Here is a 13167-nt window from a genome sequence, read left to right on the forward strand (position 1 = left end):
AGTAATTCCATTCAAAAAGTGAAACTTGTATATTAGATTCATTCATTACACACAGACTGATGTATTTCAAATGTTTATTTCTTTTAATTTTGATGATTATAACTGACAACTAATGAAAGTCCCAAATTCAGTATCTCGGAAAATTAGAATATCAATTAAGACCAATGCAAAAAAAGGATTTTTAGAAATGCTGGCCAACTGAAAGGTATGAACATGAAAAGTATGAGCATGTACAGCACTCAATATTTAGTTGGGGCTCCTTTGGCCTGGATTACTGCAGCAATGCGGCGTGGCATGGAGTCGATCAGTCTGTGGCACTGCTCAGGTGTAAATGAGAGCCCACGTTGCTCTGATAGTGGCCTTCAGCTCTTCTGAATTGTTGGGTCTGGCGTATTGCATCTTCCTCTTCCTCTGTGGCTTGACACAAGGAATGCGACAGCTGAAACCCATGTCTTGCATACGTCTGTGTGTGGTGGTTCTTGAAGCACTGACTCCAGCTGCAGTCCACTCTTTGTGAATCTCCCCCAAAGTTTTGAATGGGTTTTGTTTCACAATCCTCTCCAGGGTGCAGTTATCCCTATTGCTTGTACACTTTTTTCTACAACATCTTGTCCTTCCCTTCGCCTCTCTATTAATGTGCTTGGACACAGAGCTCTGTGAACAGCCAGCCTCTTTAGCAATGACCTTTTGTGTCTTGCCCTCCTTGTGCAAGGTGTCAATGGTCGTCTTTAGAACAACTGTCAAGTCAGCAGTCTTTCCCATGATTGTGTAGCCTACAGAACTAGACTCAGAGACCATTTAAAGACTTTTGCGGGTGTTTTGAGTTAATTAGCTGATTAGAGTGTGGCACCAGGTGTCTTCAATATTGAACCTTTTCACAATATTCTAATTTTCCGAGATACTGAATTTGGGTCTTTCATTAATTGTCAGTTATAATCATCAAAATTAAAAAAAATAAACATTTGAAATACATCAGTCTGTGTGTAATGAATTAATCTAATATACAAGTTTCACTTTTTGAATGGAATTACTGAAATAAATCAACTTTGTCATGATATTCTAATTTTATCACCAGCACCTGTATATGACCGACATTATAAAATACCGGAAATTATATTGTAAAATCAAGCCCGACTTATCTGTGGGAGAACTTAAATGCGAGTATATATGGTATGTTGCAACCTGAAAAAAATTACTGCACACCACGGCTTTCCAAATAACCTGGCACAGCCTTAGCAATTTATAATAAATGGGCAAATCTTGCTTCATCATGTTGTGCAATATTAATAGAGACTCCTCAAAAGACTTATTGATATTTTGGTTTTAGGAATTTAATTTTGTTTTTGGATAGCACTGTGAAAAAGACCTTTTCATTTATAAATAAAAATTCCCAGTCAGATTCATCCAGAATTTTGGATTGTGATAATGATATTTGTGAAGAAAACACCTGAATTGGCTTTCAGTGCACCATTCCTTTTTGAGATAATTTGATGGTTCTAATTTTAAATTAAATAAAATATCCTTTTCCCACTGAGTAATTGAGGGTTGGTTGGAATGACAACAAATGAGAAGTCTGAGATATCAGAATAGATATCTTATATACTGTAGATTTAGATCTGACAAACTTAATAATGCTATTAAAGGATTTATGAGTCCTAAACTGTCAGATAAATAAAGGTTTTTTCTCAATTTGCAAGTTTAGTGAAGCATATGTTTTATCAAGTGGGCATCCTCCCAATTTTGTATTTGTAGTACTTTTTACAAAGAAAATTACACTTGAACGTTCGCAGTAAACCACTAACATCAACATGGCTATTATAAGGGGATGAATTGAAAGGAACAGCCAAACCATCAATAAAGTCTCAGCTCATCTATTTAAATCTGTCAAGCAGTACCGCATGTCAAGTTGTAGTTCTTGCAATTCATCATCCAGGCTTATCAAAACTTTTACCTGTGGAGCATTTTTATAATTAGGAACAGTTTATACGGCTATTGTCAAGGAGATCTCCTTTAAAATGGCATTTTTAAACATAAATCTTATTAATAACATTCATTTTCGTTATTTGGATGCACTTTAAATTTAGGCAAAACTATACGTGTAATCCTGAAATGTTTATTTTTGTTAAAATAATTCACTTGCTCATATTACTCTTTTGGGAAACTGTTTGAAATGAAGCTGCCAAAAGCCTCTTTTGTTTTAAAAAAAACATATTATGACTATTGAATATGTTGATGAGTGCCACTGAAGCCTTAATTTCTTCAGTACAGTGATAATGCAATTTTTTGTTATTTCTTTCTTGTTTATTCTTCAAGGTTCAAGATTTATATGTTTCCAAAGTAAAGGTAAAATAAAACCCCTCCACTTACTGATCTTGATCCAGTTTAGGCTAAAACACACTGAAAACGCAGACAAGGCAGGCATTGACTTTTCCCTTAGAGTTCTGCCATTTTAACAAGCAGAGAATAGCAACGTTTTCCCTTGTAACAAAAATCTGTAGCCTCAAATAGAGGATTCCCAGTCCTAAATAAATAAGATAAAACATTAAAGTAATCCATTATTTCCTAGGTTTGCTCGGGATCTTCACTCATAAAAAGTCCCTAGAGTATATCCTCTTTAACTGGCTAAATGAACTTTTCTGGCAGTTGTGGCTCTGTTCTGACATCCTCTGTTAAATTATTGTGTTCCTCACTGTAACTTTGAGACAAGACTATAAGCCTATTGTGACCATTTGTAACTGCAATCACTTTCACTCATTGTCTTAATGTTTTTCATAAATTGATTGGTAAAAGGAAACCTCATGCAACCACGGGACCAATTTGTTGGTCCACTTCATGAACTCCTTCCATAGAGGCAACCACCTTTCATTCGCCTGCACACTGTCACAATATAGAGGTGCATATCAAGAAATGAAAAGACATTTTTTTTTTTATTGACATCGAGGTTGGGGACCAACCAACAGTCCTGACATTGGTGCTGCCAGTTGCATGAGGACTAGTAGGCTGCAGAGACAAGTAGAAGAAGAGGAAATAAGTGGTCACTGGTGTTCATTTTCTCCTCAGACTGGCAATAAACTGACACTCAACAACAAGCTCCAGTAGACCAACACAAGCACTGGCTTTTCTGTTCTTTGTGAACAGCTGGCCTGGGTTGAGAAAAGTTTACAACCTTTGCTGGGTATATACAAAGCCTTAATTAAGCAAAATTGAAAAAAAATATTACAACCACCTTCATAAAAACAAAAGATCTACAGTTTGACAAGACATTTGGTGACACATAAACCAAAAAACAAAAACAACACAATAGCTATGAAATTCTATGTAATCCAGAGTTCTAGTCTTTAAACGGAGAAACAAAAAGAACGACTAAGCTTTAATCCAAACAATCTACATGTAAAGCATTTGCCTCAAAACCTGAGGTCTTATTTTTTTGACCCTGCTCTCACCTATCCAGCTACTAATTAGACCTAGCTAAATAACCAACAGTCATGTAATGAGAGGTACAAGAAGAATAAGGACTGCAGGCTGTCACTGCTGTTGCATTGTATTCATCTAACCTTTCTAAAAGCAGTTTAATTCAGTGTCTTGTTTTCTATCTATTTTATGTAGCTTCTTCTTTATGTTGTACATTTTATTTAATGCCCTTGGCACTTTTGAACATACATTTATTCTTCTGGAATTGTAGACTGTAATTTTTCCGTTGTAAGCATTATTTTTTAAGCCTAGTAGATCTGTTCCTGATTTATACACTCTGCATAGTCAACATTATCAGTGGCTGCCTGTGATGTTATGGTAATTTGTGTGACCTTAAACATCCAGAGAGTCCAGTTCTTGATCCACAGATCCACAATGTTCAGTTGGAGAGTACCAGCTGCAAATCTGCTGTGGACAATAGACAGATAACCAGCAAAAGAGAATGCCCTCATATTTACTGAATGCATTTTCTACTTTAAGAAAACTGTCCAGACCAAGGAATACCGTGTGTCGGCATTTCATTGTACTTATGTTGCTGGTTTTGGTTTTTATATAAATATTTTGTTTTGGATCAGATCACTGCTATAGATTCTCAGGGTGCCAACAGGCAGACAGATCTTACTTCATTCATTATTTCAAGAGGCATTTGTATTTCATCTTGTATAAGCCTTAAGGTCATACATTTTTCCCATTTTACAAATAATTGAGAAGTTATGGTCAACAAGTGCAGTCACTGGTGCTAGTTAAACAGCAGCAATGATTTTCTTAGCATGAACACTTGTTTTGCATCAGGACAGGCTACAGTAGTTCTACTCTGTGCGCCAGCATGAACCCTGAAGAAATCTCTAAACAAAGCACTAGAGGTGAATATGCACCGTTTTCCATTTTTGCTTAAAATTTATATCTTTAGATTTATGGTGACAACTGTTGCTATTTGGAAAAAGTTATGCAGATTTTAATAAAATCAAGCCTCAAGGTTTGAGTTATTTTCATCTGATCAAATAAACATTCAAATTCTTTAAACCACCAAAGATGTGGCAAAATACTGGAAGCATAATTTAAAAGAAGTAGAGAAATGACAGTCATTCTCAATTTCATGGAGAGGTTTGCCTTTGCTGTTTTTTTTTTCTCGAAGAGAATGTTAAGCGTTTGGGGCGACAGGGGAAGGAGGGTTAATAAATGAAACCACAGCCGCCAAGAAAAATGTATTTTTGGTTTCTTCAATTGTGCCCAGTGACTTCTGACATCATTAAAATTCAATTATCATGTTATGTGAAGCCTTGCCAAAGTAAAGGATAGTTTTCGTGGTCTCCAGGAGTTCTGTTTTGTCTTCAGAGGGATGCATGGAGGCCTAATGTCACATATATTCAACTTTCACTTACAGTACCTCTTGAAATATTTATGGGGCCACAAGAATCTCAGATATGTCACTAGGAGTAAAAAAAAATGAATAAATCAATGCTTCAGCCATAAGTCTTTTTGGAAACTTTATTCACAGTTTGAGATCAGAATGGGATGTATTTTGATGTAATAGTGAGTACTGCGACTTCACAGCTCTTTGTTTTATTTAAATCTATGCTAAAGTGTCATTTGTATGACATGTCCATGTATTTCTAATACAGTCCAGCCCCTAAATTAAGGAGAGATGCTCAATTTACCCAGTAGTGTACGTCTGTGCATACATTATGCCTTTTTTGTACAGTATATTTCCATTGTGTTAATTGTCTAAGAAACAGCTCCCAATCCAAATATTTATAATATCTCAGCAACTAATACTATATCAAATTTCACCACAATATAAGCAGCAAATATAAACTACATACAAATGAATGAGGTGGCCGCACAACAAGATTAGTATAGAAGGCTTTTAGAGAAGCTAATAACTTGTCAGGGACCTGAGTTCTATTCAAGGAAACAAACATACTAATGTTTCTCTTTGGCTATATTAAAAATGTCCCCCATGGCCACATGATTTTTTTCCATGTACATTATCAAAATTAGATTGGCAAAAAAACCCACTAAACTAGCCCGAAGAGGATTTTGTTGACTTTGTCCTGGGTTGATTTCTCTCTTACACCTGATGCTTTGGTCATTAAATCCAGAGATCTAGGAGCCTTTACAGCAGAACAGAGCAAATAGTGGAGTTAGGTAAAGGATGGATGGTGGTGCATTAATGTGCATGCACCTCAGTTTGATCACTGTATGCATGTAGGTTGCATGTTTTTTTATTCCTTTTTATTTGTTTCCTTCAGGATCTCTGCTTTTCTGTCACTTCTGTAAGGACAGAAAGGTGAGGTTAATTGGCAATGGTAAATATTCCTTTTGTAGGTGTGCCCTGAAACCAGCTCTAGTTTTGCATTGTGCAGACTTGCTTTTCTATCTTTTAAATCCATATATGTAACATTAAATCAAGTACTAGTGAATCCGGTGAGTGTCCTCACGTTAACAATCTCTTTGGAATCAATCCATGCTGTTGAGTTTCGTCCAACAATGTCAAAAATACGGCTAGAGAAGGCAACTCCAATTTAAAAAGTATAAAGATTTCAGGCTTTCTAATTTTCTTTTCTTATAAGCTACACTATTGTTCATACATGAAAAGTATAATTCATTACAAAATTAGGTTTATATCTAATATAAATTTATCTGTAATAGTTTGTTAACCCCCAAAAAACACCAAAATACCTTCCATCCCCAGGCAATGTTTTTTTTTGGGGGGGGGATGCAGATAAAGAAATCTTATTTTTGGTTTTAGCAATAACGTTTAACACTAAACAAAAAACCATGGTGGTACGTTAAAACACTTTTAATCCTGCGGTGGTATGCCAAGAAAAAAGTTAAACTCCCCTGTATTAAAGTAATACAAAACTATGAGTCAATGAAAAAAATCCTTATTGAAATATACATGCACTCAGAAAACATTTATTCTCAAAATGTATTTACTTTTATTACATGTAAATTATCCATCCACATAACTCTACTGTCTACTACTACTGTCAACAAGGTAGGGCAGAAAGCAGCTGTAACTTTATCAGCATCTGTAAGTACAGTAAATAAGTAAATAACCAGCATTGTAGCAATACATAGTTAATAAGTAACATAAACAGTGATTCCTTAGTTAAAAAAAGGCTGTGGCAGTCTTCAAAGTAATAAATGGGAAGGCTCAGTGGTGCACAGGTAGGAGGCCACCATTAAGATGCCTGACCGGGCACAAAGGACTGTAGGAGTAGATAAGACACAAGGAAATTAACAAGCAGTAGATAAGCAAGTTTTTTTTTTTTTAGATTGAACAGTTCTTAGCTGTCCAGAAATAGAGAAGCTAAGGAGGGCGACAGTGTAACGGTTCATTAATACAAAGGAGCTTTTAAGTAAGGAATAAAAGGAGTTCTAAGTTAGGAGAACAGACAGAGAAAAGCAATGTAACCTCATATAAGAACAAATAGTAGGCAGTCAAGTGAGGAAGTGGATAACCTCCCAGCGGTAAATGGGACTACTAAGGAGGCTTAGAAAGGGGGAACTACTGCATTGATTAAATAGGCTGAAAACAAAGAAATCACCAGGGGCCTCATGTATAACGCCGTGCGTAGAACTCACACTATAACATGGCGTAAGCACAAAAGCGGGAATGTGCATACGCACAGAAAAATCCAGATGCAGGAATCTGTGCGTACGCAAACTTCCACGTTCTTCCACTACATAAATCCCGACCAGCGTGAAAAGTAACACACGTGCACAAGCTTCCTGTCCCGCCCCAACTCCTCCCAGAATTACGCCTCTTTGAATATGTAAATCAATATTAATAGCCCTTAAGCTCAGCGTTCTGTGAAAAGACAATGGCAAAACCACAAGGAAAAATAGAACAATTTCAGCAAATGCCAAGTGGAGGCATGGAGAAACGTACTATTTGTTGGTTTAAACAGTGGTTTAAACAAGAAAAGGAAGATGATCATACATAGCGTGTCAGAGAAGCCTGAAAGCTGAAGTTCACTGAAGTTGCCCGAAATAAAAAAGAAGTCACATATCAAAATCACCGTGAAAAGGTGAGTCGTAGCCCACCGTCTGAGTGTCATATGACAGCTTATTAGGGTACAGAGAAAAAAAAAAAGTCACTCAGTGGGGAAAAAGCATGAAATGTCAACTTTAATCTTGAAATTTCCGCTTTCATCATGTAGTTTATTTTGTCATTAAAGTAGAACATCATAAGCTTAATATTAAAATCATTTAATTTACTAGCTTCTCAAATCCCATCGTAAATTAAGTCGTACATTAAATTATTTGTTTTATCTTTTTTGTTGATCTTCTATGTGCTCTATGTGTGTGAATCACTATGTGCTTCTTAAACTGGCTTTCTCTGCCTCCAACAGGACACAGAATCCATTACATTCGTGATATTACAGCTCTTTGAATAACTAAAATACTGATGTATACGTGATATCATTTTCATGATGATAGGAGTTAAAGTATGTTATTAAACATAGGAACACGGTGGGGCAGTGATTGTGTGTGACCTTCGATGAAATAATTTATTGCAGTAGTACTGTCTCTTTCAAACGTACTAACCTTCAATTCCTGTCCTTCCTTTTCTTTCTCCAAATACCCAATCGCCACACAATCAGCTCTGTAATAGACGTTAAGCCATCTGTAAGCTTAGTACGGCGATTCTTCAAAACTTTTATGCAACATTGAAATATATTTGTAGTACATGTTTAATTATTCTGTCCTTCACGCCAGTCCCAGTGAAGCATGCAGTCCGAGGCAGGAACAATCCGTGAACGGAGCGCCAGATCCTTGCTAGCACAGCGACACTGTGTCCTTTAATTATTAACAATATAGATTATTTAAATGAAGTTAAAGTTTTATCTGTATAATATAATAAACATATTTTGCTGCATTTCATCTTAAAAATGATATCGTCATCATATGTAAATACGCGCTTTATAAAGTGGCTCAGGTTGTGCAATATTATGACTGTAGTTTACAGTGAGATGATTGTACTTATAAGTACAAACAGTTCTACAAGGAGCAGTTGATGGACTGATTGAGTGCATTTAGAGCTCTTGGGATGGAACTTTTTCTGAACTGCGAGGTCCGTACAGGAAAGATTTTGAAGCATTTGCCGTGTGAGAAGCAGTTCAAATAGGAAGCATGGCTGAGGCAGCGTGTGCTTGATGCTGTATTCCGATAATTCTCTTTCCGATCAGCTGCTCCAAGTGGTGCAGTGACAGTAATATGGAAAAAGATGATCCGCTGTGGCAACTCCTAATGGGAGGAGCTGAAAGAAGAAGAAGAAGGTGCAGAGTAACAACGCTAAAGCAGCTATGGTATTTAGAATAGTTTGACCATTCTGTGGACCATTATATTGTTAAAGGTTAATTACAATCAGATGCATTAAACTAATAAACAATATGCGGTTAATTTCAGTGTATTTATAAAGCCGCGTCAGGGATGTGGATCTGAAAAAGAAAGATAAACCACACAGCAACAGTAGCATTGCTTTGACGCTGGGTGCTGCCACTTTGTAAAACCGAGCACAGAACTTGCGTACGACAGGGTATGAGCTACCATGAAAATGTGCGTGGCTTTACTCCAAGTATAGGTTTTATATGATTTGAATGTGGAAACATTCGTATGCAACATTTCTGTGTGTACACACCATTTATACATGAGGCCCCAGGACCAGATAATATTTACCCTCAAGTTCTTAAGGAGGCTATCAAGTACATATATAAACCCTTGACACTTAATTTTAAGAAGTTATACCTCACTGGGAAAATTCTGAAGGATTGGAAAATGGCAAAAATTATCTCGTTATATAAAAGGGTCAGGCCAGTAAGCTTAATGTACAGCACATGAGAATTAATAGAAGTACTTATTAAGGATACGTTTAAGGAGCACACAGCAAGTACAGGAGTTCTTATCAACAGTCAGCAAGGTTTCAGAAGAGGAAGTTCATGTTTTACTAACATGCTGAAATTCTATGAGGATCATAGTGATCAAAGTGATATTATTTATCTGGATTTTCAGAAAGCATTTCTTAAGGTGCCACATGAGAGGTTGGGCATCACACTAAAAGAAGTGGAAGATCAAGGTGATATTTGTAGATGGGTACAGAATTGGCTCAGACACAGAAGGCAGAGGTGCAGTGAACCTCATCAAAACTGGCTGATGTTAAGAGTGGTATTCCACAGGGGTCAGTGATAGGGCCACTGTTATTTTTAATATATATAAATGATTAGGATAGGAATATAAGTAACAAGCTGGTTAAGTTTGGAGATGATACCAAGATAGGTGGATTGGCAGATAATGTAGAATCCATTAAGTTATTACAGAGAGATTGGACAGCATACAGGCTTGGGAAAATTCGTGGCAGATGAAGTTTAATGTCAGTAAATGTAAAGTATTACACACACTATGTAAAAGTGCTAGGTTTGAATACATATTTGGAGATCTGAAAATCAAGAGTATACCTTATGAGAAGGATTTAGTAATCATAGTGGACTCTACTCTATCAACTTCTAGACAGTGTTCAGAAGTCACTAAGAAGGCTAACAGAATGTTAGGTTATATCAACAACAACAACAACAACATTTATTTATATAGCACATTTTCATGCAAAATGTAGCTCAAAGTGCTTTACATAATGAAGAAAAGAAAAATAAAAGACAAAATAAGAAATTAAAATAAGACAACATTAGTTAACATAGAAAAGGAGTAAGGTCCAATTGCCAGGGTGGACAGAAAAAAAAAAAAACTCCAGACGGCTGGAGAAAAAAATTAATTCTGCAGGTGCTCCAGGCCACGGGACCGCCCAGTCCCCTCTGGGCATTCTACCTAACATAAATGAAATAGTCCTCTTTGTAGTTAGGGTTCTCACGGAGTCACTTGATGTTGCTGGTCATACAGACTTCTGGCTTTTAATCCATCCATCATTGTTGGAACATCACGATACTTTGAGTAGATGGTGGTGGTGCAAGCCACCACCAAAAGGACACCGGAAAAGGAAAGAGAAGAGAGAGTAGGGGTTAGTAAAGATTTTAGAGCCACCATGAATAGTTATTATGATGAATTGAACATACAGAGTATCAGGATTTTAATTACAGTGAAGTTATGAGAAGCCCATGTTAAAGTAATGTGTTTTCAGCAGTGTTTTAAAGTGCTCTACTGTATTTGCCTGGCAAATCCCTATTGGCAGGCTATTCCAGATTTTAGGTGCATAGCAGCAGAAGGCCGCCTCACCGCTTCTTTTAAGTTTTGTTCTTGGAATTCTAAGGAGACACTCATTTGAGGATCTGAGGTTACGATTTGGAATATAATGTGTCAGGCATTCCGATATATAAGATATAGCGCCTTGATGTGTAGAGTAAATGTCTAAAGTCTAACGAGGTTATGCTCAACCTTTATAATGCACTGGTGAGGCCTCATCTAGAGTACTGTATGCTGTTTTGGTTTCCAGAATATAAAAAGAATATAGCAGCGCTAGAAAAGGTCCAGAGAAGAGCGACTAGGCTGATTCCAGTGCTACAGGGAAAGAATTATGAAGAAAGATTAAAAGAACTTAACCCGTTTAGTTTAAGTAAATGAAGATTAAGATGTGATATGATTGAAGTGTTTAAAATTATGAAGGGAATTAGTACAGTGGATTGAGGTTTTTATTTTAAAATGAGTTCATCAAAGAACATGGGGACACAGTTGGAAACTTCTTAAGGTTAAATTTCGCACAAACATTAGGACATTTGTCTTTACACAAAGAACCATAAACAGCTGGAATAAGCTACCAAGTAGTGTGGTAGACATGAAAAATTTAGGGACTCTCAAAGACTTGATTTTTTTAGAAGAAGTAACTGTATAGGACTGGTGAGCTTTGTTGGGTTTAATGGCCTGTTCTTGTCTACATTGTTCAGATTTTCTAATGTAGTAACACTTTTGTGTTTTTATTCACAGAAAAGCTGGACTGATCCTTTCTCAGTTAGATGACCTCAGCAGCTGGTGCAGAGGTTTACTTCAGGAACCAAAGATCGGTCTTCGCAGAGTCTCTCTGAAATACTTGGCCTGCCGCTACACTGACACCAAATCAGCAGGATTGAACTGGGCAGACTTGAGTCGTGACATCAGGAAGGCCTGTGAAGAACAAACTCTGTCAGTTCTGTATAATGATTATGGGGAGTCAAAAGAGTTGTGAAGAATTTTCAGATATTTTTGAGTGTTTAGGAATACACAGGAGTGCTTAACATTGATATAGAAATTATACATGTTTTAATTATATTTTCCTATAAACATAGAATATCTGCACTAAGATCTCAAGTTTCCAATCAGTTTCTTTCGGATATAAAGTTGCAAGTACTAACACAAAGAGATTTGGAAAGTAGTTTGGAATATTACAATTTTAAACAATCAAGGCCTTAATTAAGTATAGCAAACAAATAAACTTGCTGAATATTTAAAGACTGATTTAGAAAGAGATAATAAAGTAGTATAGGATCTGCCGGCATGGTGGCACAGTGGTTGGCACTGCTGCTTCACAGTTCCAAAGAGGCAAGTCATTTCTACCTGGTCAGTTTGTGAAGTTTGTCTACTTGGGTTTTATCCAGGTACTCCAGTTTATTCCCACGTCATAAACACATGCAGGTTAGATTGATTAGTGATTCTTAAATTGCCCATTTTGTATGTATGTGTGTATATGTCTGGGCAATCTTATGGACTGCTGAAGGACAAAGGTGTGGCTATGTATCATCATCGTTCAAAGTAAAATTGAGTTTAGAAAATGGCTTGATTAAATGATTAAGGATGAGAATGTCAACATTTAAGTGCAATAAAGATGACATGGATATTCATTTAGGGTTTGGAATTAGGCTCATATTTCAGCTGTATTGAGCAACACATTTAAACATTTACTCTGACGTTCCCATCTATGATAGTGCATCTTAGAGAAGTCTTCATGGGTGAATGCTTTGAAATAACATTATTAAAAATAGTTTCAGTGGCAAAAACCTTAAAACATCTTTGTGCTCATTGAAGATTTGTGAAGTCATATATATATATAAATATAAAATCTGTATGGGAATATTGGTGAAAACAATCCCAAAATGTAAATATAAGTGAAATTGAAACTGTTTTAATTTCTGAAAAAATAATTTCTGAATGTAGCAAATAAGGTTATATAGTAGTCAGCTGTGTACAGATGCTATTTTGTATGACTTGTTGCAAATAGCAGTATTAATCAATCTGAAAGTAACTTTTTTAGTCTTTTAAACACATTTTCTTTTAAAATGACATCATTATGCTTATCATATGCACTTATACTAACCAAACAGTAACAAACAAATCTTGACTGTCACATTAAAATATATTAATAGTAAACTTTAACATATTACATGCTTAGGCATTATTGTAGGTATGTGCTTAACCTGCTGTGGGGTACCCACATGGAGTGAACTAACAACCAGCCATGTCATGGAAGAAAGACCAATAAAGCTTGCTGTACTACAGTCACTTTATTTGAGCACGTTGTGCTGAGGGCATTGTACCATTAAATGTATTACCTCTCTTATGCTGACCTCCACTTAAAAACACCACACTTGGTGAGGTATCAGCCAATCTGGCTATAGCAGAGGTTCCCAACCGATAGGGCCGGATTAAGACGAAATTGGGCCTGATGCTGCAGCGCAAAAAAGGCCTATTTTTTCTCGGCATTGGTGCATG

The 13167-nt window shown here is 36.4% G+C and overlaps 1 protein-coding gene across 3 annotated transcripts in view; it reads left to right on the plus strand.

Moving 5' to 3' along the window:
- astn1 (astrotactin 1) overlaps positions 1-13167 on the plus strand; it is a 1272040-nt gene extending 1258873 nt beyond the window's left edge. For all 3 annotated transcript variants that reach the window (XM_039734841.1, XM_039734842.1, XM_039734843.1), the window contains one exon: positions 11410-13167. In XM_039734841.1, coding sequence (XP_039590775.1) covers positions 11410-11647 — 238 coding nt within the window. In that variant the 3' untranslated portion in view covers positions 11648-13167. The remainder of the gene's footprint in view (positions 1-11409) is intronic.

Source organism: Polypterus senegalus, chromosome 14 (genome assembly GCF_016835505.1).
Source record: "Polypterus senegalus isolate Bchr_013 chromosome 14, ASM1683550v1, whole genome shotgun sequence".
Lineage (NCBI taxonomy): Eukaryota > Metazoa > Chordata > Cladistia > Polypteriformes > Polypteridae > Polypterus > Polypterus senegalus.